This window comes from Narcine bancroftii, chromosome 5 (assembly GCF_036971445.1).
Source record: "Narcine bancroftii isolate sNarBan1 chromosome 5, sNarBan1.hap1, whole genome shotgun sequence".
Taxonomy (NCBI): Eukaryota; Metazoa; Chordata; class Chondrichthyes; order Torpediniformes; family Narcinidae; genus Narcine; species Narcine bancroftii.
This window is the reverse complement of record NC_091473.1, coordinates 182,298,944-182,326,102: the sequence shown is the minus strand read 5'-3', so window position 1 is coordinate 182,326,102 and position 27,159 is coordinate 182,298,944. Positions and strand designations below refer to the sequence as shown.

Sequence of the window (27,159 nt, the reverse complement as noted above, 5' to 3'; positions counted from 1 at the left end):
ATGGGGATGGGAGAGAGCGAGGCAGTGGGATCAGTGTGTGGTCTGATACAAGGGTTTGGAGAAAGAGTGGGGCCATGGGATCAGTGTGGGGACTGATACAGGGCTGTGGAGAGACAGCATCGCCGTGGATCCGTGTGTGGAATGACATAGGGCTGTGGGATCAGTGTGGGGACTGATACAGGGCTGTGGGATCAGTCTATGCACTGACACAGGGCTGTGGGATCAGTGTGGGTACTGACACAGGGCTGTGGGATCAGTGTGTGGACTGACAGGGCTGTGGGGAGAGAATGCGGCAGTGGGATCAGTGTGTGGACTGACAGGGCTGTGGGGAGAGAATGTGGCAGTGGGATCAGTGTGTGGACTGACACGGCTGTGGGATCAGTGTGGGTATTGACACAGGGCTGTGGGATTGGTCTGTGGACTGACACAGGCTGTGGGATCAGTGTGGGTACTGTCAGGGCTGTGGGGAGAGAATGCGGCAGTGGGATCAGTGTGGGGACTGATACAGGGCTGTGGAATCGTGGTGGGATTGACACAGGACTGGGGATCAGTGTAGTGACTGACTTAGGACTGTGGGGAGATTACGGAGCCATGGGATCAGTTTGGGTAATGATACAGGGCTGAGGGGAGAGAGAGGCAGTGGGATCAGTATACAGACAGATACAGGGCTGTGGGGAGAGAGCGGGGCAGTGGGATCAGTGTGGGGACTGATACAGGGCTGTGGGGAGACAGTGGGGCTGTGGGATTAGTGTGAAATGACACAGGGCTGTGGGTTCAGTGTATGGATTGACACAGGGCTGTGGGTTCAGTGTGGGACAGACACAGGCTGTGAAGAGGGGCAGTGGGATCAGTGTGGGGACTGATACAGGGCTGTGGAATCGTGGTGGGATTGACACAGGACTGGGGATCAGTGTAGTGACTGACTTAGGACTGTGGGGAGATTACGGAGCCATGGGATCAGTTTGGGTAATGATACAGGGCTGAGGGGAGAGAGAGGCAGTGGGATCAGTATACAGACAGATACAGGGCTGTGGGGAGAGAGCGGGGCAGTGGGATCAGTGTGGGGACTGATACAGGGCTGTGGGGAGACAGTGGGGCTGTGGGATTAGTGTGAAATGACACAGGGCTGTGGGTTCAGTGTATGGATTGACACAGGGCTGTGGGTTCAGTGTGGGACAGACACAGGCTGTGAAGAGGGACAGTGGAATCAGTGGGATTGATACAGGGGGATGGGAGAGAGCAGGTCAGTGGGATCAGTGTGCGGACTGATACAGGGCTGAGGGGAGAGAGACAGTGGGATCAGTACAGGGCTGTGGGGAGAGAGGCAGTGGGATCAGTATAGGGACAGATACAGGGCTGTGGGGAGAGAGCGGGGCAGTGGGATCAGTGTGGGGACTGATACAGGGCTGAGGGGAGAGGCAGTGGGATCAGTGTGGGTACTGATACAGGGCTGAGGGGAGAGAGGCAGTGGGATCAGTATAGGGACTGATACAGGGCTGAGGGGAGAGAGGCAGTGGGATCAGTATAGGGACTGATACAGGGCTGTGGGGAGAGAGGCAGTGGGATCAGTATAGGGACAGATACAGGGCTGTGGGGAGAGAGCGGGGCAGTGGGATCAGTGTGGGGACTGATACAGGGCTGAGGGGAGAGAGGCAGTGGGATCAGTATAGGGACAGATACAGGGCAGTGGGATCAGTGTGGGGACTGATACAGGGCTGTGGGGAGAGTGGGGCAGTGGGATCAGTGTGGCTACTGATACAGGTCAGTGGGATCATTGTGGGGACTGCTCAGGGCTGTGGGCAGAGAGGGTCAGTGCGATCAACGTGGGGACACACAGGCTGTGGGGAGAGTGGGGCAGTGGGATCAGTGTGGGGACTGATCAGGGCTGTGGGCAGAGAGAGGGGCAGTGGGATCAGTGTGGGGACTGATACAGGGGGATGGGAGAGAGCGGGGCAGTGGGATCAGTGTACGGACTGATACAAGGGTTTGGGGAGAGTGTGGCAGTGGGATGAGTGTGGGGACTGATTACAAGAGTGTGGGGAGAGAGGCAGTGGGATGAGTGTGGGGACTGATACAGGGCTGTGGGGAGAGAGGCAGTGGGATCAGTGGGGATTGTTGGGAGATGCTTAAAATTCAAAGTACAGTTCTGATTCGAACCATCGTAACTTTGAAAAATCATAAGTTGGACCATCGTAAGTCAGGGTCTATCTGTACCAGAGGATGTACCAGAAGATGTCTGTTCAAGGCGATGAATGTTTAGGGGAGACATCGGTGGTAGGTTTTATAAACAGAGAGTGGTGGGGAATGTATTACCTGGGGTGGTGGTGGAGATTGGAACATTAGGACCTTTAAAAGAATCTTAGGAACATGGATGTGAGAAAAAGAAAGTATTCTGGGTGTGAGGGAGGCAAGCGTTAGATAATGGAATAGGAATAAATCCTGGGCCGAAGGGCCTGTACTGTGCTGGCATGCTCTCTGGAGGCCTTTCCCTGGATCGTCTGTATCTTGTCCCTCACCGAATGAATGCGTGATAAGGGTGCTGGTGCACAACTCGTTGGCCTGGGAGTTGCAGATGGTTCCGTCCTGAGTGCAGTCTCTCACAGTATCCATGCACCTGAAGCATTTCAGACTCAAGCCTGTGGAGATACAAGCATCGGCCATCAGGGGAGGAGGGTGGTCAACCAACTCTTGCCTGACTGCACCACTGTGATAGGGATGACTGGACCCACCCGGTGCCATCGATCCACAGACCAGATGCAGCACAGATCACAACTGGACAGAAAACAGGCTATTCAGTCCTTCTCATCTGTGCAGACCTATTATTTGGCCTCGTCCCACTGACCTGCCCCTGGATCATAGCCCCCCAGACCCCTCCCATCCAAGTACCTGTCCAGATTCTTTTTTAATTTTTTACACCATAAACCACATTGACCATGATACATACATTTTCCTTTTCAAATATATACAGTGCCATTTTCTCTCCCTCCTCCCATCCCACCCTCCCTACCTCCCCCCCACCATCCATTTAAAGTACAAAATCTAAGATACATTAAACCAGTCAAACAATGTTGTCATTCAATAGAAATAAACAAGAAATTCCACTGAGTCAATTCTTTTCATTTCCTTCTCCTTTCGTTAATTTAGGTAGTGAATGTCCCCGGTAGGTTTTCTCTATTGTGTTTCATGTAAGGCTCCCATATTTGTTCAAATATTTCAATATTATTTCTTAAACTATATGTTATTTTTTCTAATGGAATACATTTATTCATTTCTATATACCATTGTTGTATTTTCAAATTATCTTCCAATTTCCAGGTTGACATAATACATTTTTTTGCTACGGCTAGAGCTATCTTAACAAATCTTTTTTGTGCATCTTCCAAATCAATTCCAAATTCTTGGTTTTTTATGTTACTTAGGAGGAAGATCTCTGGGTTTTTTGGTATATTGTTTTCTGTAATTTTATTTAATATTTGGTTTAGATCTTCCCAAAATTTTTCTACTTTCTCACATGTCCATATTGCATGAATTGTTGTTCCCATTTCTTTTTTACATCGAAAATATCTGTCAGATACTGTTGGGTCCCATTTATTTAACTTTTGAAGTGTAATGTATAGCCTGTGTATCCAGTTATATTGTATCATACGTAACCTCATATTTATTGTATTTCTCATCATTCCAGAACATAACTTCTCCCATGTTTCCTTTTTTATTTTTATATTTAAATCTTGTTCCCATTTTTGTTTAGTTTTACCATTTGTTTCCTCATTCTCCTTTTCTTGCAGTTTAATATACATATTTGTTATAAATCTTTTGATTGTCATTGTATCTGTAATCACATATTCAAAGTTACTTCCCTCTGGGAACCTCAGACTGCTTCCTAATTTGTCCTTCAAGTAGGATCTCAATTGGTAATATGCCAGCACTGTATCTTGAGTTATATTGTATTTATCTTTCATTTGTTCAAAGGATAATAATCTATTTCCTGAAAAACAATTTTCTATTCTTTTGATCCCTTTTTTTCTCCCATTCTCTAAAGGAAAGATTATCTATTGTAAAAGGGAGTACCTTATTTTGCGTCAATATTAGTTTTGGTAATTGGTAATTTATTTTATTCCTTTGTACATGAATCTTTTTTCCAAATATTGAGTAGATGATGTAATACTGGAGAACTCCTACTTTGTACCAATTTTTCATCCCATTTATATAATATGTGTTCAGGTATCTTTTCCCCTATTTTATCTAATTCTAATCTAGTCCAATCTGGCTTTTCCCTTGTTTGATAAAAATCTGATAGGTATCTTAATTGTGCAGCTCTATAATAATTTTTAAAGTTTGGCAGTTGTAAGCCTCCTTGTTTATACCATTCTGTTAATTTATCTAGTGCTATCCTCGGTTTCCCCCCTTTCCATAAAAATTTCCTTATTATTTTCTTTAACTCCTTGAAGAATTTCTCCATCAAGTGTATTGGCAATGCCTGAAATAGGTATTGTAACCTTGGGAAAATGTCCATTGTAATACAGTTTATCCTTCCTATTAGTGTTAATGGTAAATCTTTCCAATGCTCTAAATCATCCTGTAATTTTTTCATTAGTGGATAATAATTGAGTTTATATTCTTTGGCTTGGCTTCACGGACGAAGATTTATGGAGGGGGTAAAAGTCCACGTCAGCTGCAGGCTCGTTTGTGGCTGACAAGTCCGATGCGGGACAGGCAGACACGGTTGCAGCGGCTGCAGGGGAAAATTGGTTGGTTGGGGTTGGGTGTTGGGTTTTTCCTCCTTTGCCTTTTGTCAGTGAGGTGGGCTCTGCGGTCTTCTTCAAAGGAGGTTGCTGCCCGCCAAACTGTGAGGCGCCAAGATGCACGGTTTGAGGCGATATCAGCCCACTGGCGGTGGTCAATGTGGCAGGCACCAAGAGATTTCTTTAGGCAGTCCTTGTACCTTTTCTTTGGTGCACCTCTGTCACGGTGGCCAGTGGAGAGCTCGCCATATAACACGATCTTGGGAAGGCGATGGTCCTCCATTCTGGAGACGTGACACACCCAGCGCAGCTGGATCTTCAGCAGCGTGGACTCAATGCAGTCGACCTCTGCCAACTCGAGTACTTCGACGTTAGGGATGAAAGCGCTCCAATGGATGTTGAGGATGGAGCGGAGACAACGCTGGTGGAAGCGTTCTAGGAGCCGTAGGTGATGCCGGTAGAGGACCCATGATTTTAGTTTATATAGATGGCCGAGATTTTTATTTATTTGTATACCTAGATATCTTATTGCTTACATTTTCCATCTGAATGGTGATTCCTTCTTAAATTGTGAGAAATCCGCATCATTCATAGGCATTGCTTCACTTTTATTTGCGTTAATCTTGTAACCCGACACTTCTCCATATTCCTTCAATTTCTTATATAATTCTTTTATTGATAGTTCTGGTTCTGTTAAGTATACTATAACATCATCCCCAAATAAACTGATTTTATATTCCTTGTCTTTTATTTTTATCCCTTTTATATTATTTTCTGTTCTTATCAATTCTGCTAGTGGCTTTATAGCTAACGCGAACAATAAGGGTGATAATGGGCATTCCTGCCGTGTTGACCTGCTTAAGTTAAATTGCTTTGATATATATCCATTTACTGTCACTTTCGCCAATGGCCTCTTATATAATGCTTTAATCCAATTAATATACTTCTCTGGTAAACTGAATTTTTGCAATAATTTGAATAAATAATTCCATTCTACTCTGTCAAAGGCCTTCTCTGTGTCAACTGCTACTGTTGGCACTTTACTCCCTTCTACTGCATGAATTAAGTTAATAAATTTACAAATATTGTCTGTTGTGTGTCTTTTTTTAAATAAATCCAGTTTGGTTTAGATTTACCATTTTAGGTACATACTCTGCTAATCTGTTTGCTAATAGTTTAGCTATTATTTTATAATCTGTGTTAAGTAAAGATATTGGTCTATATGACGCTGGTGCGAGTGGATCTTTCCCTTGCTTTAGTATTACTGTAATTATTGCTGTTTTACATGAATCTGGTAAGCTTTCTGTTTTATCAATCTGGTTGATTAATTCCAGGAGGGGAGGAATTAATAAATCTTTAAATGTTTTATAGAATTCTATTAGGAATCCATCCTCTCCTGGTGTTTTATTATTTGGTAATTTTTTTATTATCTCTTGTATTTCTACTATTTCAAATGGTTCTGTTAATTTATTTTGTTCCTCTATTTGTAATTTTGGTAGTTCAATTTTAGTTAAAAATTTCATCTATTTTCCCTTCTTTCCCTTCGTTTTCAGTTTGGTATAATTGTTCATAGAATTCTCTAAAGGTTTCATTGATCTCCATTGAATTATTTGTGATTTGTTTGTCTTTTTTCCTTGATGCCAATACCATTTTCTTAGCTTGTTCTGTCTTAAGCTGCCATGCTAGAATTTTGTGCGTTTTTTCCCCTAGTTCATAATATCTCTGTTTTGTCTTCATTATGTTCTTCTCCAACTTATATGTTTGTAGTGTTTCATATTTTATTTTTTTATCTTCCAATTCTCTTAGTTGTATCTTCCTTCATTGCTAATTCTTTTTCTATATTTACTATTTCCCTTTCCAACTGCTCTGTTTCCTGATTATAGTCCTTCTTCATCTTGGTTACTTAACTTATTATTTGCCCTCATTGCATCCCATAGTATAAACTTATCTTTCACTGATTCCGTATTTATTTCAAAATACATTTGAATTTGTCTTTCAATGAATTCTCTAAAATCCTGCCTTTTAAGTAGCATGGAGTTTAATCTCCATCTATACATTCTTGGAGGGATGTCCTCTAGCTTTACTGTCAATATCAGGGGTGAATGGTCCGATAATATTCTAGCTTTATATTCTGTTTTTCTTACTCTATCTTGCATACGAGCTGATAACAAAAATAGGTCTATTTTTGAGTATGTTTTATGTCTAGCCGAGTAATATGAATATTCCTTTTCCTTTGGGTGTTGTTTCCTCCATATATCCAAAAGTTGCATTTCTTACATCGATTTAATTATAAATTTGGTTACTTTGTTCTTTCTGTTAATTTTTTTCCCAGTTTTGTCCATATTTGAATCCAAATTCAGGTTGAAATCCCCTCCTATTAATATGTTCCCTTGCGTATCTGCTATCTTCAAAAAAATATCTTGCATAAACTTTTGATCTTCTTCGTTAGGTGAATATACATTGAGTAGATTCCAAAACTCCGAATATATCTGACATTTTATCATTACATACCTCCCTGCTGGATCTATTATTTCCTCTTCTATTTTAATTGGCACATTTTTACTAATTAATATAGCTACTCCTCTTGCTTTTGAATTATATGACGCTGCTGTTACATGTCCTAGCCAATCTCTCTTTAATTTCTTGTGCTCCAATTCAGTTAAATGTGTTTCTTGCACAAATGCTATATCAACTTTTTATTTTTTCAGTAAATTTAGCAGTTTCTTCCTTTTAATTTGGTTATGTATTCCATTAATATTTAAAGTCATATATTTCAGCGTAGCCATTTCATACTTTGTTTATCTTCCCTTTCCGTTTCTCCATCATCACCTTTCCTTCCTATCCATTTCTGCTTTCTTGTTTTGAACACTTTATAAGACAACATTTCTAAAACATCAAACATTTTCCTTATTCTCCTATTTAAAACTTCTTTAACCCCATTCTCCCCTCCCCCGCCTGAGATGCCCTTTATCCCTTGTCGGGCAACCACATCTCCCCTCTCCATTTGGATTTGCAAATTCACTCGCAAATGTCAACTGATTTTGTAGTGACCATAACTCCCACCCACCCAGCACCCCCCAGAAAAGATTTCAATGTTCATATGTAACAAAGGTCACTCTTTTTTTTTAATTTTTAATTTTTTATTTTTCACACCATAAATCACATTAGCCATGATACACACTTTTTCCTTTTCACACATATACAGTGACATTTTCTCCCCCCCCCCCTCCTCCCAACCCACCCCCCCACCCACCCCCTCCCATCCATTTAAGGTATACAATCTAGGATACATTAAACCAGTCAGACAATGTTGTCACTCAACTGGAAATTCTACTGAGTCCATTCTTTTCTTTCCTTCTCCTTCCATCAACTTAGGTAATGATTGTCCCCGGTAGGTTTTCGCTATTGTATTTAATATAAGGCTCCCATATTTGTTCGAATATTTCAATATTATTTCTTAAATTATATGTTATTTTTTCTAATGGAATATATTTATTCATTTCTATATACCATTGTTGTACTTTCAGATTATCTTCCAATTTCCAGGTTGTCATAATACATTTTTTTGCAACGGCTAGAGCTATCTTAACAAATCTTTTTTGTGCATCCTCCAAATCAATTCCACATTCTTTGTTTTTTATGTTACTTAGGAGAAAGATCTCTGGATTCTTTGGTATATTGTTTTCTGTTATTTTATTTAATATCTGATTGAGATCTTCCCAAAATTTTTCTACTTTCTCACATGTCCAGATTGCATGAATTGTTGTTCCCATTTCTTTTTTACATCGAAAACATCTATCAGATACTGTTGGGTCCCATTTATTTAACTTTTGAGGTGTAATGTATAGCCTGTGTATCCAGTTATATTGTATCATACGTAGCCTCGTATTTATTGTATTTCTCATCGTTCCAGAACATAATTTCTCCCATGTTTCCTTTTTTATCTTTATATTTAAATCTTGTTCCCATTTTTGTTTAGTTTTACCATTTGTTTCCTCATTCTCCTTTTCTTGCAGTTTAATATACATATTTGTTATAAATCTTTTGATTAACATTATATCTGTAATCACATATTCAAGGTTACTTCCCTCTGGCAAACTCAAACTGCTTCCTAATTTATCCTTCAAGTAGGATCTCAATTGGTAATATTCCAGCGCTGTATCTCCAGTTATATTGTACTTATCTCTCATTTTTTCAAAGGATAAGAATCTATTTCCTGAAAAACAATTTTCTATTCTTTTAATCGCTTTTTTTCCCCATTCTCTAAAGGAAAGGTTATCTATTGTAAAAGGGAGTAACTTGTTTTGCGTCAATATTAGTTTTGGTAATTGATAATTTGTTTTATTTCTTTCTACATGAATCTTCTTCCAAATATTGAGTAGATGATGTAATACTGGAGAACTCCTACGTTGTACCAATTTTTCATCCCATTTATATAATATGTGTTCAGGTATCTTTTCCACTATTTTATCTAATTCTAATCTCGTCCATTCTGGTTTTTCCCTTGTTTGATAAAAATCTGATATGTATCTTAATTGTGCGGCTCTATAATAATTTTTAAAGTTTGGCAGTTGTAAGCCTCCTTGTTTATACCATTCTGTTAATTTATCTAGTGCTATCCTCGGTTTCCCCCCTCTCCATAAAAATTTCCTTATTATTTTCTTTAACTCCTTGAAGAATTTTTCTGTCAGTTGTATTGGCAATGCCTGAAATAAGTATAATATCCTTGGAAAAATGTTCATTTTAATACAGTTTATCCTTCCTATTAGTGTTAGTGGTAAATCTTTCCAATGCTCTAAATCGTCCTGTAATTTTTTCATTAGTGGATAATAATTGAGTTTATATAGTTGGCCGAGATTTTTGTTTATTTGTACACCTAGGTATCTTATTGCCTGCATTTGCCATCTAAATGGAGATTCCTTCTTAAATTTTGAGAAATCCGCATTATTCATAGGCATTGCTTCACTTTTATTTACGTTTATCTCGTAACCCTACACTTCTCCATATTCCTTCAATTTCTTATATAATTCTTTTATTGATAGTTCTGGTTCTGTTAAGTACACTATAACATCATCCGCAAATAGACTGATTTTATATTCCTTGTCTTTTATTTTTATTCCTTTATATTATTATCTATTCTTATCAATTCTGCTAGTGGTTCTATAGCTAATGCAAACAATAAAGGTGATAGTGGGCATCCCTGCCGCATTGACCTGCTTAAGTTAAATTGCTTTGATACATGTCCATTTACTGTCTCTTTCGCTAAAGATCCCTTATATAATGCTTTAATCCAATTAATATACTTCTCCGGTAAATTGAATTTTTGCAATACTTTGAACAAATAATTCCATTCTACTCTGTCAAAGGCCTTCTCTGCATCTAAAGCAACTGCTACTGTGGGTGCTTTATTTCCTTCTACTGCATGAATTAAGTTAATGAATTTACAAATATTGTCTGTTGTGCGTCTTTTTTTGATAAATCCAGTTTGGTCTAAATTTACCATTTTCGGTACATACTCTGCTAATCTGTTTGCTAATTGTTTAGCTATTATCTTATAATCTGTGTTTAGTAAAGATATTGGTCTATATGACGCTGGTGAGAGTGGATCTTTCCCTTGCTTTAGTATTACTGTAATTATTGCTGTTTTACATGAATCTGGTAAGCTTTGTGTTTCATCAATCTGATTGATTACATCCAGGAGGGGCGGAATTAATAAGTCTTTAAATGTTTTGTAGAATTCTATTGGGAATCCATCCTCTCCTGGTGTCTTATTATTTGGTAATTTTTTTATTATCTCTTGTATTTCTACTATTCCAAATGGTTCTGTCAATTTACTTTGTTCCTCTATTTGTAGTTTTGGTAGTTCAATTTTAGTCAGAAATTCATCTATTTTCCCTTCTTTCCCTTCGTTTTCAGTTCGGTATAATTGTTCATAGAATTCTCTAAAGTTTTCCTTAATTTCTTTTGGATTATATGTAATTTGTTTGTCTTTTTTCCTTGATGCCAATACCATTTTCTTAGCTTGTTCTGTCTTAAGCTGCCATGCTAGGATTTTGTGCGTTTTTTCACCCAGTTCATAATATTTCTGTTTTGTCTTCATTATATTCTTCTCCACCTTATATGTTTGTAGTGTTTCATATTTTATTTTTTAATCCGCCAATTCTCTTCTTTTAGTTGTATCTTCCTTCATTGCTAATTTTTTTTCGATATTTACTATTTCCCTTTCCAACTGCTCTGTTTCCTGATTATAGTCCTTCTTCATCTTGGTTACATAACTTATTATTTGCCCTCTAATGAATGCTTTCATTGCATCCCATAGTATAAACTTATCTTCTACTGATTCCGTATTTATTTCAAAATACATTTTTATTTGTTTTTCAATAAATTCTCTAAAATCCTGCCTTTTAACTAACATGGGGTTTAATCTCCATCGATACATTCTTGGAGGGATGTCCTCTAGCTTTACTGTCAATATTAAGGGTGAATGGTCCGATAATATTCTAGCTTTATATTCTGTTTTTCTTACTCTATCTTGCATACTAGCTGATAACAAAAATAGGTCTATTCTTGAGTATGTTTTATGTCTAGCCGAGTAATATGAATATTCCTTTTCTTTTGGGTGTTGTTTCCTCCTTATATCCAAAAGTTGCATTTCTTCCATTGATTTAATTATAAATTTGGTTACTTTGTTCTTTCTGTTAATTTTTTTCCCAGTTTTATCCATATTTGAATCCAAATTCAGGTTGAAATCCCCTCCTATTAATATGTTCCCTTGCATATCTGCTATCTTCAAAAAGATATCTTGCATAAACTTTTGATCTTCTTTGTTAGGTGAATATACATTGAGTAGATTCCAAAACTCCGAATATATCTGACATTTTATCATTATATATCTCCCTGCTGGATCTATTATTTCCTCTTCTATTTTAAATGGCACATTTTTACTAATTAATATAGCCACTCCTCTTGCTTTTGAATTTTATGACGCTGCTGTTACATGTCCTACCCAATCTCTCTTTAATTTCTTGTGCTCCAATTCAGTTAAGTGTGTTTCTTGCACAAATGCTATATCAATTTTTTCTATTTTCAGTAAATTTAGCATTTTCTTCCTTTTAATTTGGTTATGTATTCCATTAATATTTAAAGTCATATAGTTCAACGTAGCCATTTTATACTTTGTTTATCTTCCCTTTCCGTTTTTCCATCATTACCTTTCCTCCTTTTCCATTTCTGTTTCCTTATTTTAAACCCTTTATAAGACAGCATTCCTAAAACATCAAACATTTTCCTTATTCTCCTATTTAAAACTTCTTTAGCCCCAATCTCCCCTTCCCCTCCTGAGTTGTCCTTTATCCCTTGTCGGACAACCACATCTCCCCTCTCCATTTGGGTTTGCGAATTCACTCGCAAGCGTCAGCTGATTTTGCAGTGACCGCAACTCCTCCCCACCCAGCCCCCCCAGAAAAGATTTCACTTTTCATATGTAACAAAGGTCACTCTTTTAGTTCCCTCCTTATTCCCTCTATTCCATTTCCTTCCCTTATTAATTCTTGTCTATACTATCTATATTTTCCTCTAAATACGGATACATTCACGTATGCACATTATACATATACACTCTTATACCTTTTTACCCACATACATATAAATTGTGGTCATTTTTACTCTCATTACACGTCTTCATCCCTCAGTCTATTTTGTAATTGTTCTGCAAATTTTCGTGCTTCCTCTGGATCCGAGAATAGTCTGTTTTGTTGTCCTGGAATAAATATTTTCAATACGCTGGATGCTTTAGTATAAATTTATACCCTTTCTTCCATAAAATCGCCTTTGCTGTATTGAACTCCTTTCTCTTCTTTAGGAGTTCAAAACTTAATATCTGGATAAATGAAGATTTTTTGCCCTTTGTACTCCAGTGGCTTGTTGCCCTCTCTTACTTTTTCCATTGTCTTCTCCAGTACCTTTTCTCTTGTAGTATATCTTAGGAATTTTACTAAAATAGATCTTGCTTTTTGTTGTGGTTGTGGTTTAAAGGCCAGTGCTCTATGTGCCCTTTCTATTTCCATTTCTTGCTGTAGTTCTGGACATCCTAGGATCCTAGGGATCCAATCTTTTATAAACTCTCTCATATTCTTGCTTTCTTCATCTTCCTTAAGGCCCACTATCTTTATGTTATTTCTTCTGTTATAGTTTTCCATTATATCTATTTTCTGAGCTAACAGTTCTTGTGTCTCTTTAACTTTTTTATTAGATTCCTCTAATTTTTTTTTTAAGTCCTCTACCTCCATTTCTACTGCTGCTTCCCGCTCTTCCATCTTGTCCATTTTCTTTCCCATTTCTGTTAAGGTCATATCTATTTTATTCATTTTCTCTTCTGTATTGTTTATTCTTCTTCTTAAATCATTAAATTCTTGCGCTTGCCACTCTTTAAATGACTCCATGTATTCTTTAATAAGAGAAAGTATATCCTTTATCTTGCCTTTCCCTTCTTCTATTTCACTGTACTCTTCCTCTTCCTCTTCTTCTTCCTCTGGGTTGGCCATCTGTTGTTTCTTTGTTGCCCTTTTCTTCTCTTCTTTCTTGTTTTCATTGTCTTCTGTGTTCTCTTGCTGCAGGTGTTCTGCAGCTGTCGTTGCCGGCTGTGGAGATCGACTCCCCAGCTGGTCACCCCTCCCGTCGGTGTGTTTTTTTTCATGCGCGGTTGCGCACTTTTACTCGGCTCAGCGAGCCATTTTTGTAGTCCACTTTCTACCGACCTGAGGGAGCGGGTTTCTCTCTCCACCGCGGGCCTCTTCGAACAGGTAAGGCCTTCTCCTTCTTCCTCCGTTGTCTTCTCTTCCTCTCTTCTTACCGTTGATTTCGATTTTTCTTTTTTTGTCGCCATCTTCTTTCCACCTTTATACTCACTTTTCTTTAACTTTTATTTCTGTGCCTTTGTGTTTTCCTTTGTTTTTTCTGACTTTTCTGGAGAAGGCTGGAGTTCACCGTCCGGCCACTACTCCATCACGTGACTCCCCCCAAAGGTCACTCTTTTAATTCCCTCCTTATTCCCTCTATTCCCTTTCCCTCCCTTATTAATTCTTGTCTATACTCTGTATATTTTCATCTAAATACAGATACATTCATGTATACACACTATATGTATACACACATATACCCCTTTACACACATACATATAGTTCGTGGTCATTTTTACTCTCATTACATGTCTTCATCTCTCTGCTTGTTTTGTAGTTGTTCTGCAAATTTCCTTGCTTCCTCTGGATCCGAGAATAGTCTGTTTTGTTGCCCTGGAATAACTATTTTAAGTACCGCTGGGTACTTTAACATAAATTTATATCCTTTTTTCCATAAGATCGTTTTTGCTGTATTGAACTCCTTCCTCTTCTTCAGGAGTTCAAAACTTATGTCTGGATAGAAAAAAATTTTTTGACCTTTATATTCCAGTGGCTTTTTGTCCTCTCTTACTTTCTTCATTGCTTTCTCCAATATATTTTCTCTTGTTGTATATCTTAAGAATTTTACTAAAATGGATCTTGGTTTTTGTTGCGGTTGTGGTTTAGGGGCTAATGTTCTATGTGCCCTCTCTATTTCCATTTCTTCCTGTAATTCTGGTCTTCCTAGGACCCTGGGGATCCAATCTTTTATAAATTCTCTCATATTCTTGCCTTCTTCATCTTCCTTAAGGCCCACTATCTTTATATTATTTCTTCTATTATAGTTTTCTATCATATCTATCTTCTGAGCTAACAGCTCCTGTGCTTCTTTATCTTTTTTATTAGATTCTTCCAATTTCTCTTTTAAGTCTTTTACTTCCATATCTACAAATGTTTCTCGTTTTTCCATATTTTCCACTCTTTTTGCCAATTCTGATATGGCCACTTCCATTTTATTCATTCTTTCTTCTGCATTCTTAATTCTTCTTTTTATCTCATCAAATTCTTGTAATTGCCATTCTTTCACTGATTCCATATATTCTTTAAAAAAAGATACATCCATTGTCTTGCTTTTCTCTTCTTCTTCCATTTCTTTCTGTTCTTCTTCTTCTTCTTCCTCTGGATTGACCATCTGTTGTTTCCTTGTTTTCTTTTTACCCTCTTCTTTCTTGTTGTCGTTATTGTCCGTGTTCTGCACCTGCTGCTGTGATGCAGGTGTCTCTCTCAGCTGTGGAGATCGACTCCGCAACTGTTCCCCCCTCCCGTCAGTGTGGTTTTTTTCATGCGCATGCGCGGTTGCGCACTTTTACTCAGCTCTGCAAGCCATTTTTGTAGTCCCGAGCCCGGGACTTCCACTGACCTGTGGGAGCGGGCTTCTCTCTCCGCGGCAGGCCTCTTCGGACAGGTAAGGCCTTCACCTTCTTCTTCCGACATTCTTTCTTCCTCTTTTCTTCCCGTTGTTTTTGACTTTTCTCTCTTCGCTGCCATTTTCTTCTCACCTTTATTTTTACTTTATTATAAATTTTAATCTTGTACCTTTGTGCTTTGTGTGTTTTTTTTTAACTTTTCGGGAGAGGGCTGGAATTCCTTGACCGGCCACTACTCCATCACGTGACTCCCCCCCCCAGATTCTTCTTTAACGATAAAACAAGAGCCCACATTCACCACTCCAGCTCGTTCCACACTCCCACCACTTGCTGCATGAAGATGCTTCCCCTAAACTTCTCCCCTTTCGCCCTGAACGCATGTCCCCTGGTTTGTATCTCACCTCCCCTCAGTGGGAAAAGCCAACCTACATTTACTCTGTCTCTCCCCCTCATCATTTTAATGTCTCGTTCAAATCCACAGAGTTGTACTGGACAAGAAGCTACAGAGGGTTGTTAACTCAGCCTGCGCCACCATGGGCATCAGTGTTCACCCCATTGAAGACATCGACAAGAAGCAGTCTAAAAGAAAGCAGCCCCTATCCCCCAGGATCCCCACCACCCCCAGGCCTTTTCACTCTGCTCCAATCGGGAAAGGAGTTCCAGGAGCCTGAAGACCAGCGCCCAGAGCGTACCTTCTGCCATCAGATTCCTGAACGGACAATGAACCCCAGACACTGGCTCACTTTCTCTTATTTTTGCACTAATCTATTTGTTTTAAAATGTTGTTTATACCAATACTTGCCCCTGTAATTCTGCTGTGTAAAGCAACAAAATCTTGGAAATGTTCGTGACAATAAATTCTGATTCTGTATAAAGTCCGAACCTGTTGAACCTTTCCCTGTAACTCGGTTCCTGAAGTCCGGGCAACATCCTGGTAAATCTCTGCACTCTTTCTATCTTATCGAGATCTTTCCTGTAGTTCAGTGACCAAAACTGCACACAATACTCCAAATTTGGCCTCACCCATGTCTTATACAACTTTACCACAACATCACAACGCCTGGGCTCAATATTTGATTTATGAAGGTCAATGTGCCAAAAGTTCTCATTACAAACCTGTCCACCAGTAATGCCACTTTCAGGGAATTCTGTATCTGTATTCCCAGATCTACCGCACTCTTCAGTGTCCGACTGTTTACTGAGTACGTCCTTTCTTTGGTTTGTCCTTCCAAAATGAAACACCTCACACTTGTCTACATTAAACTCCATCAGCCATTTTCCAGCTGGTCCAGATTCCTCTGCAAGCTTTGAAAACCGTCCTTGCCGTCCCCAACGCCTCCGATCAGCAAACCTGCTGATCCAATTTACCAAATTATCATCCAGAACATTGATACAGATGACAAACAACAATGGTCCCAGTACTGATCCCATGTGGACAACATCCACAGCCTTTCCTTCATCAATTTTCCTGATAACCTCCTCGAAAAACTATAAGGTTAGTAAAACATGTCCTACCATGCTCAAAGTCATGTGGACTATCCCAATCAGTTTCTGACTATCCAAGTAATTGTACATCTGATCTCTGAGAACACCATCCAATAATTTACCCACTACTGGCCTGTAATTTCCAGGGTTACTTTTGAAGCCATTTTTAATCAACGTGAACTCCCCTCTGGCACCTCACCCATGGCTAAGCACATTTTAAATATTTCTGACAGAGGCCCTGCAGTTTCTACACTAGCCTCCCTCAAGGTCCAGGGGACTATCTCATCAGGCCCTGAAGATTTATCCACCTTAATTGCTTTAAGACAGTGAACATTTCCTCCTCTTTAATCTGTGTCGGTTCCATGACCTCACTGCTCGTTTTCCTCACTTCCCTCGACTCTGTGCCCATTTGCTGAGTGAAAACTGATGAAAAAAAAATTACTATCTCCCCCGTCTCTTTTGGCTCCATACAAAGTCGACCACTGATCTTCATCAGGACCAATTTTATCCCTTACTAACCTTTTGTTCTTAATATACCTGTAGAAACCCTCAGGACCCATTGTCTGCCGAAGCAGCACTTCGCTTGTGAATCTGCAGGGGTTGTCTACAACTCTTTGAACCTTCCTGATTTCTGCCTTGAGATTTTTCTTGCATTTTTTAGACTCGTCAAGTACCTCATTTGCTCCGTGTTGCCTGTACCTGTTATACACCTCTCCTGAACCAGATCCCCAATATCCCTTGAAAGCCAAGGTTCCCTATGCCGGCTAACCTCGCCTTTAATCCTGACAGGATTATACTCTCAGAATCTCACCTTTGAAAGTTTTGCGCTTACCTAACACATCCTTGCCCAAAAACAACGTATCCCAGTCCACGCATTCTAGATTAAGTTTTTTAATTTATACATACAACATGGTTACAGGCCATTTTAGCCCACGAGTCTGTGCCGCCCAATTACACCCAATTAACCTACAACCTGTGGTACATTTCGAACAGTTGGAGGGAACCGGAGTTCCCAGGGAAAGCCCATACAGACATGGGAGAGCATACAAACTCCTTACAGACAGCATGGGATTTGAACCCCAGTCCTGATTGCCAGCGCTGTAACAATGTTAATGCCAACTGTTTCTGCCCCTTTCTCATTTCTTCAAATTTGACTTTTCTCTGATTTGGAATCTCAGCCCGGGGCCCAGACCCAGATGGAAGATGGCTTCACTGAGCGCCTTCGCTCCATCCGCAACAGTGACAGGGACCTCCCAGTCGCTAATTTCAGTTCAGCACCCCACTCCTGCACTCACATGTTCGTCCATGGCCTCATGCACTGTCCCACCAAGACCACCCGCAAACTGGAGGAGCCACACCTGATTTTCCCATCCGGGCACACATCGACTTCTCCAGTTTCTGCTGAACTGCTCTCCTCTTTCTCCTTTCCAGCTCTCCTCCCTCCCCTTCACCCAGCCATCCCTTCTCCCCTTGCTCACTGCCGTCCCCTCCCTCCCTCCTGCCTTGGCGACCACACCACCACTCCCTTACCCTTTTGGTCTGATGCCTGTCTGCATTCTCTCACACCTTGATGACAGGCTCAAGCCCAAAACATTGGTAATGTGTCTACCTTTGCTACATAAAGGCTGACTCCGGCATTGTGGGTGTTTTCACTTCAAACACGGGGCCTGGGGGTTTTCCTGTTTTACTTCTCCATAATTAGCTTGAAACTAATTACGATCACTGGACCCAAAATTCTCCCCTACACATACTTCAGTCATGACACTCAAAGAATGTGGAGTCTTGAAGACGATTCAACGTGACCATTACAGGATAGCACCAGCTATGTCAAAGGGTAAAGAGGTATTTATTATTGAGATCACAGATGGGTGGAGCAGAGGATCAGTGAAGCAATCTGGCATCCTTGAAATGTTGTACCACAGGTTTGCTCTCAGAGCCCTGGTTACATTACAGAAGGATATTGAGATGGTGCTGCATTTATCTGGGGATGCGATCACTGGGGCAGCACCTTTCAAATCGCAGGGAGGGGGGGGCCGACCCATTAAATCGCCAACCCAGTGATTTAAGGGGGATCCCTCCCCGCGGTGACATGTCACGCACTCACCAGAAGTAATGCCGGATGCCCAGTGACATACGCACGCAAGCGCTGGTGTGGCCTGGAATAAGTGGGTCAGCCATTTTCATGTTCAAATTGGTGCATCCTGGGTAAGTTTAGTTGGGTTCTGACGGGTTTGACCGGGTTGGACCCTTTCTAACTGCCGCATAACTGGGGCACTAACCAGGCAAATTGCCCGGTTGACCCCATTTTACACAGCAGTTTGAAAGGGGCCTAGTGTCTGTGGTGGGATATGAAGCAAGGGTACCCCATTGGCCCAATTCAATGCCGTCTCATTTAATGGAGGGGGTGGGGGGGGGGGTAAAAGAGGTCCGGGTTTTCGACACGAAAATCTGCAGACCCTGTGGTTGATTTAATAACTCGACACTGGAGAAGCTCAGCAGGTCAGTGTCCTTTATACAGCAAAGATAAAGATACAGCACCGACATTTCCAGCTTGAGCCCTTCATCAAGGTACGAACAAATTGAGGGCAGGTGCCCAAACAAAATGGTGAACAGGAGGGGCAGGGGGAGGTGCATGGTCCTACAGGCAGTAGGTGGAGTATAGAGGGAGGGTCAGTAGCAAACAGGGGAGAGGGGTGGCTCTGTGAATAGAGAGGGAAGGGAGTGGAGAGCTGAAGGAAAGAAGGCACAGGGGGAAAGGCAAGGAAGAATGGGGACTGGGCAAGCAGAAGCCAGAGAAGTCACTGTTAATGCCATCCAGTTGGAGGGCGCCCAGGCGGAAGATGAGGTGTTGTTCCTCCAATTTGCGAGTGGTTTCAGCACGAGACCATGGACAGACATGTTGGAAAGGAAATGGGGCAGGGTAATTGAAATGGGTGACGGACAGAGAGAAGGTGCTCGGCGAAGCAATCTCCCAGTACATTCTCTCCGACATAGAGGAGTCCGCAGCGGGAGCACTGGATGCTGTAGATGACCCCTGCAGATTCACAAGTGAAGTGTTGCTTCACTCGGAAGGCCTGTTCGGGGCCCCGAATGGAGTTGTGGGTACATGGACCCTCTCCCGCGGCCACAGAGGAAGGTGCCGAGGAGGGGGGGATGCGATTGGTGCGGAGGGAGGGAAAATGCGGAGAGGGGAATGTTGTGCCTGGTGGTGGGTTCACACAGTAGGTGCAGAAGTGGTGAAGGATAATACGTTGGATGTGGAGGCTGGTGGGGTGGTGGGTGGGGACAATGGGAATCCTGTTCTTGTTGTGCGTGGGGGTGGAGGGAGCCAGGGCAAATGCACAGGAAATGGAAGCAAATGCAGGTGATGGCTGATTTGATGGTTCCATCAGGTAAATTCAAGATTTAAGATTCCTTTATTGTCACGTAACGTGTAATATTACACAAAATCGCCTTCCACTCGCTGAAAGGCAGACGAAGAGTCACTGTTAGTGTTGCCCGCCGCCTCTTACAGTACAGGAGAAAAAAAAGTAACAGAGAGTTCCTTCAGAGTCACCGTGTCCGTGAATTCGCCTCCCATAGCCTCTGCAGCCAATCAGATCACCCCATCGGCAGCCCGAGCTCTGGATCTGAACCTCTGACACGATTTGGCCCCCAAGGCCAGCTTCGGGAGCCCCTTCTTGCCCTCAGCTCCCTCTCGAATCCCAGATCCGATACCTGGTTCCCATGAACCATGAGGATCCCCCATCCGCAGGTCACCCGCAGCCTGTGTGGGTCCCTTGGCCTCTGAGCCCCTCGCTGGTCCACCGCCCCAGTTACCATCCCTGTGGGGTCACCTCCTTTGCTTCTCCTTCTCAACTGGGAGCTGGGAGCTAGGTGCTCTCCCTGTTTCTGGTGCCCTGCACCGGTCCACTGCTCCCCCAGAGTCTGCAATCCCTTGTGGTCAGCTGCCCAGCCCAGGCGCTGCCATCTTGGGAACAGACCTCCACTGTAGCCAGGTTTTACTTATAAACACCGTCTGCTTTGTCAACGGCCCTCTACGGAGCCGGCGACATCAGAACTGGGAAGTTGGACCCGGTGGAGCAGCAGGTCCACCATCCCTGAACTTCTCCCCTTTCACCTTGAACCCACGTCCCCTGGTTTGTATCTCACCCACCCTCAGTGGGAAAAACCGACCTACATTTACTCTGTCTCACCCCCTCCTCATCATTTTAAATATCAAATCTCCCCTCGTTCTTCTCCACTCCAGGGAATAAAGTGCAAACCTGTTTAACCTTTCCCTGTAACTCAGTTCCTGAAGTCCGGGCAACATCCCAGTAAATCTTCTCTGCCCTCTTTCTATCTAATATCTTTCCTGTCATTTGGTAACCAAAAGGACGGCTCGGTTATCGTAATGTCAATGCATCACTGTTACAGAGCCAGCCTCGGGACAAGGGTTCAAATCCACGCTGTCTCTAAAATGTTTGTATGTTCTCCCCATGTCTCTGTGGGTTTTTCCCAGAGGCTCCAGTTTCCTCCCACCGTTTGAAATGTACCAGCTGTAGGTTAATTGGGTGTATTTGGGTGACACCGACTGGTGGGCTGAATGACTAAAAAAAATTTTTAACCCACACAATTCTCCAAAACTGGCTTCACCAATGTCTTGTACAACTTTACCATCACATCCCAACTCCTGGACTCAATACTCTGATTTATGAAGGCCAATGTGCCAAAAACTCGTTACAACCCTGTTCACCTGTGATGCCACTTTCAGGGAATTCTGTATCTGTGTTCCCAGATCCATCTGTTCTACCGCACTCCTCAGTGCCCGACCGTTCACCGTGTACGTCCTTTCTTGGTTTGTCCTTCCAAACTGCAACACCTCACACTTGACTGCTTTAAACTCCATCGGCCATTTTCCAGCCCATTTTCCCAGCCGGTCCAGACCCCTCTGCAAGCTTTGAAAAACTACCTCGCCATCCACAACCCCTCCGTGTCATCTGCAAATTGCTGATCCAGTTTATCACATTACATTAAAATTAAATTATTATTTTTTTAAATTTAGACATACAGCACGGTAACAGACCCTTTCAGCCCATGAGTCCGTGGAGCCAAATTTACACCCCTGGTATGTTTTGAAGGGTCAGAGGAAACCAGAGCCCCTGGGGAAACCCATGCAGCCCCCAGGAGATTGTACAGTCAGCACAGGATTTGAGCCCTAGTCCTGATTGCTGGCGCTGTAAAGGCGTTATGCTAAACGCCGTTCTAACTGTGCCACCTAGGTAAAAAATTACAAATAATGATGGTCCCAGCACCGATTCCCTGAGGTCCACCATTAGTCACAGGCCTCCAGTCTGAGAAGCAATCATCCACCACCACTCTCTGGCTTCTCCCACATAGCCAATATTGAATCTAGTTTTCACTACCTCACCACAAATACAGCCGTCAAAGAGGGTTGGAGGAACAACACCTGATTTTCCATCTGTGCGCTCTCCAGCAATGTGGCATTATTGTCAACTTTTCCAGTTTCTGCCAACCTGCTTTCCTCTCCTCCCCCCTTCCTCCCCCTTCCCCCTTCCAGTTCTCCTCTCCCACTCTCTCTTCCCTTCCAGTTCTACTCTCCCCTTCCCCCTTCCAGTTCTCCTCCCTCTCTATTCACCCAGCCATCCCTCCTCCCCTTGATCTCTACTGTCCCCTCCTCTCTTCTCCACCTATCACCTCCTGCCTTTGCAACCTCGCTTTTCCCCCACTACTCTTTTGCTCGGACGCTTGCCAACATTTTTCCACACCTCAATGAAGGGCTCAAACCCGAAACGTCAATTCTATATCTTTATCTTTGCTACATAATGGAAACTGTTTGACCTGCTGAGTTTCTCCAGTGTCGTGTTTTTACTTCAAGGACAGCCACCTCAGATTCAAGGATAATTTATTTTCTAATCAGATTCTGAACACAACCTTCACATGTTAAAAGTTGATCCTCTTGCACCATTGAACTAAGTTCTCTCAAACACTTCGTCCTGAATTCCAGTTTTTATCCCCGTTTTATTCCTCGTTGTGATGTTTATCGATTGACCTGCCTGGATAGCAAGCAGAACAAAGATTTTAGCAACATCTGGATCAAAGCAATGTTCAATGCCAGGACCTGACCTACATCTAAATGGAATTGGTCGTTCAAAGACTTCACGCCCCACTGACCCAATGACTCCTCACTGATGATCAACACAGGCGCACCCCAAGGATGGTGCTTAGCCAACTGTGGCCAGGCACAATTCTAATGCTATCCACAAATTTCCCGATGACACCACCAAGGAGATGATTGTAGACTTCAGGAAGAAGTCGGGAGAACACGACCCAGTCCTCATCGAGGGGCCAGCAGCAGAGAGGGTCAAGAACTTCAAATTTCAGGGGGTCAACATCTCCGAGGATCTGTCCTGGACCCTCCATGTTGCTGGAATCACGAAGAAGGCTCGCCAGCGGCTAGACTTCGTGAGGTGTTTGAGGAGATTCGGTTCGTCACCAATGACTCTCGAAAACTTCTCCAGGTGGACCATGGAGAGCGTCCTGGCTGGTTGCATCACTGCCTGGTATGGAGGTGCCAAAGCTCAGGGCAAGAAAAATCTCCAGAGGGTTGTTAATTCAGCCTGCAACATTACAGGCACCAGACTTCACTCCATCGAGGATATCTACATGAGGCAGTCTTAAAAAAGCAGCCTCTATCCTCAAGGGCCCCCACCACCCAGGCCATGCCCTCTTCACTCTGCTACCATCGAGAAGGTGATACAGGAGCCTGAGGATGACTGCCCAGCAGCACAAGGATGGCTTCTTCCGCTCCGCCATCAGATTCCTAAATGGACAATGAACCAGAGACACAGTCTCACTTTTCATATACTATATGTATTGATTGTTGCAAGGTGGTTTATATGAATGTTTGCCCTGTAATGTTGCCGCCAAACAACATATTTCGTGACTTGTTCATGACAATAAATTCTGATTCTGACTTCAGAAGATGGGGATCTTTTTGGGAGGGACAGGGGCACAAATCCATTCCTGGTTCCATAAGTCCACCTCTCCCCATCTCCAAGACACTCCCCTGGGTGGAATTAGTCCATGGACTCTTCATCTGCCTCATTCCTTACCCCATCGACAAAGCACAGACAGGAGGGGGAAGGAACCCTCCCTGATCCCCTGGGTGGAGTTACTGTATTTGAAGGCACATAAGACCTCCCCGCCCTTTTTTTCTAAACAAATCTCTCTAAACCCCCCCCCCCCCACCCTTGGGACTTATATGCAAAGGTGACATTTTGGAGAGCACGGTATTGCCGCCAGGGCCTGGTATCAGGGAGGAAGGGAACCTAGGACCCAGGGCACCACTTGAAGGCCCCCCACCAAGCACCACTGCCCCTAACCCTAACATCACCAACCCCTGCCGAATGCCGCTGCTGATGCAGCCGCTAACCTGGACATATAAGGAACACATACCCGTTCATCCAAGCATTCGCTCTCAATGAATCAATGTCAAATACAACATGGTAGCCACCAAGGCCAGGTCTCACGAGACCTGCTTACCCGTAAATATACTAAAACATGTACACTAAAGTTTTATACATTCTTGCTGAAATTGGGGGGGGGGGGGGGGTTGTAAGTGCGTGGGTGTTATATGCCATTAAATATAGTATTTAATATAGTCCATGCTCTCTACTTCCAACTCATTTCCCTCCGTATTGACAAGGCATGGGGTCAGAAATGTGAAGAAACACTTCCCACCACACTGGATAAAGTTAGTAAAATGCACTCTGCATTCACCACATCACGCCCTCCCCCATCAATGCAGCACGTGTCAGGAGAGTGATGGACCCTCTCCATGTCTCTGGCTGGAGTTAGTCCATGCGCTACATCCACCACATTTCCCCTCCCACACCCCATTGACAAGGCAAGGGCTCAGAGTGTGGGGAACATTCCCTATTCCCCTGGGTGGAGTTAGTACATGCGCTCTGCATCCACCACATTCCCCCACCCCAATCCCATCCAGAAGGCACGAGCAAGGATTGCAACAGAACATTCTTCCACAGTGAGCGAAGAGCTCACGTCCCAGGATGAAGCAACCCCCTCCTGAACCATCATGGGGGGGGGGGCGGTGGGGGGAGTGGAGGCTGGGTAGGGAAAGCACCACCAACTTCAGGTTCCCCTCCATCACCCCCTTAGCTGGAAAATCTGCCCGCATTCCTCCACCATCACCGGCCTACGATCCCCAGAACTCCCTCACCTCCCCCGACCCCCTTCTCCACACATAGACAGCAGGCAATTCAAGTGGGTCCACTCAACTCCTCCCCTCCCATCCTTTATAGAACACTACATCACAGAAACAGGGCCGAACAATTCTTTCTGACTGGTCCCAGTAACCTGCACCCAGTCCATAGCCCTCCATACCCCTCCCATCCATGTACCCATCCAGATTCTTCTTAAATGTTAAAATTGAGCCCACTTTCACCACATTCCACACTCCCACCATTCTTGGTATAAAGAGGTTCCCTCTAAACCTTTGCCCTTCCTTCTCCATCAACCTACCCGACACAGCCTCGACACTCAAATCTCCGGCAAGTGTCAGATAGCTTACCAGTCAGATATTGAGATTTCCTGACATTCTGCATGACCTAAGCCAGGGTTGGGTGATTGAACCAAAGCCTCACCTTCAGCAAAGAGAGAACAAACAGTGAAAATCCCAGCAAACCACTGCATCCCTGTGTTTCTCCGTCACCCTCTCTCGTTTCTACAGTATTTTCTAGGCTCTGTCCACCTGTCAACCAGATTTTATACAAGTTAGCTACACCCATAGCCCCGCAGCTTTTGGCAGTGTTCCCAATGGGTGATGCTGTTTACATTAATGTGGTTCCCACTCCAACGGGACAAAATCCGCCCTCTGCAAGCTAGAGAGGTTATCCCTGGTTTGGGAACAGTGGAGACATATGTGGGGGGGGGGGGGTGGGAAGGGAAGGAAAAGAGGGAAAGAATCAGGACTGGTGCTAAAAAGCCAAGATGGAAGGAGAGAGAGAGAGAGAAGAGAGATGACGGAGAACAAGGTGAAGGGGGGAGGGAGGGAAAGGGGATGATAGAGAGAGAGAGAGAGAGAGAGAGAGACAAAGACACTCAAACACTTCAATGGACTCCCATCAAGTTTTTTTTACATTTTATTTATTAATCAAAATAAGCCATACAATCAAAATACAAGTGAATACATAATATTTTTCCCATATCATCCCCCAATCGCCTCTAATCTACTCGAAAAGAAAGGAAAAAGGATAGAAGATAGATCAACTTACATCATAACCATCAACCATGGCCATGGTTTGGTGCCACCCTAATGCCGTGGGACAAATAAATGAGTACAATTTCAAACTCATATATCTCATACCCGGGCTCCAAACTTTTACAAAAAAAGGATAATTATTACATAAATTGTACATTATCTTATCTTTTCCAATGGAATACAAGACCTCATTTCCGAGGGCCACCGTTGAATACTCAAATCAGTCCAAGTAATTGCCAAACATTTTCTTGCCACAGCTAAAGCCAATCTCAGAAAAGCAATGTGAGACCTTATCTAAAGCCGCTTTCAGGTGGCCAGAATACCCGACTGTAAAGCCACCTATTCTACCCCAATGTGGCTGTCGGGTGGAGAACCTGGCCAGGAGGACCACTTACCTCACCCTCCTCCTGTAGGTATATTCTCCGGCTCAGAGAATTTCCCCCCCCCCACCCCACCCCCGTTGCACCTGAAAGCAGAAGTGGGACTACAGTCCACAGGAGCTGCGTTCGCTCGGATGTGGCTCTCCTTCAGCCAGCATGTTCAGGTGACAGAAAGGCATCTTCTCTGCGGCCAGCTGAACATCCCAGCTGCACCCCCCCAGCCGCATCTGCCGATGCATTATCTGTGTCCGAGCACCTGAACGCGGTTTAATTTTAATTCCAAACTTTAATTTCTTAATATAACCCAATAAAAATACCAAAGGATCAAGTGAAATTTTAAATTTAAATAAAACTTTCTTAATTCTATTCCAAAAAGGTCTCACATAACCAAGTAGAGTGGAGGAAAAAGCTAACTTTCTTATGGCACCTAAAACATAATTCCAAAGAAATAAACATATTTCCTTAACTTCTCAGGAGTTATATTTAACTTGTGAATAAAGTTATAATGAACCACATTTACAATTTTAGTCATACTGTCCTCACATACAGTCATCCAATCATCTTGACAAATAGTTATAGACAAATCTTGTTCCCATTTTAATTTAGATTTATGAATCTCCATCTTAGTCATTTCATTCTGTAATAAAGCGTACATCTCAGATATAAATCCCTTCAGTAAATAAACTTTCAAATTTAGACCGCCCAGGCAATGGCAGCATACGCCCAAAATTATCCAACATTAAGGCTCTGACCTGATGATAAGAGGGTATTTGAAGAAATTTCACATTTCTCTGAAACGAAATAAAATGCCCAGCTTCAAAACAATCCTCCACCAACTTAATTCCTTTCTGTTCCCACATTTTCAAAAGCCGGTTATTTAATGAAAAAGAAAAAAAGCTTATTATGAAAGAAAGGGGTTTTAGCCGAGATTTCATTCCATTCTTCCTTATCTATAACTCCATTAAA

General features: G+C 42.6%; 1 protein-coding gene across 1 annotated transcript in view; it reads right to left on the bottom strand.

Moving 5' to 3' along the window:
- LOC138764296 (uncharacterized) overlaps window positions 1-25,299 on the bottom strand; it is a 37,452-nt gene extending 12,153 nt beyond the window's left edge. Inside the window, exons 1-2 of the mRNA XM_069940027.1 lie at window positions 25,197-25,299; window positions 2,517-2,636 (exon numbers count right to left, since the gene is read on the bottom strand). Of these exons, the coding sequence (XP_069796128.1) occupies window positions 2,517-2,636; window positions 25,197-25,245 (169 nt within the window). The 5' untranslated portion in view covers window positions 25,246-25,299. The remainder of the gene's footprint in view (window positions 1-2,516; window positions 2,637-25,196) is intronic.
- Window positions 25,300-27,159: the final 1,860 nt, after the last annotated feature.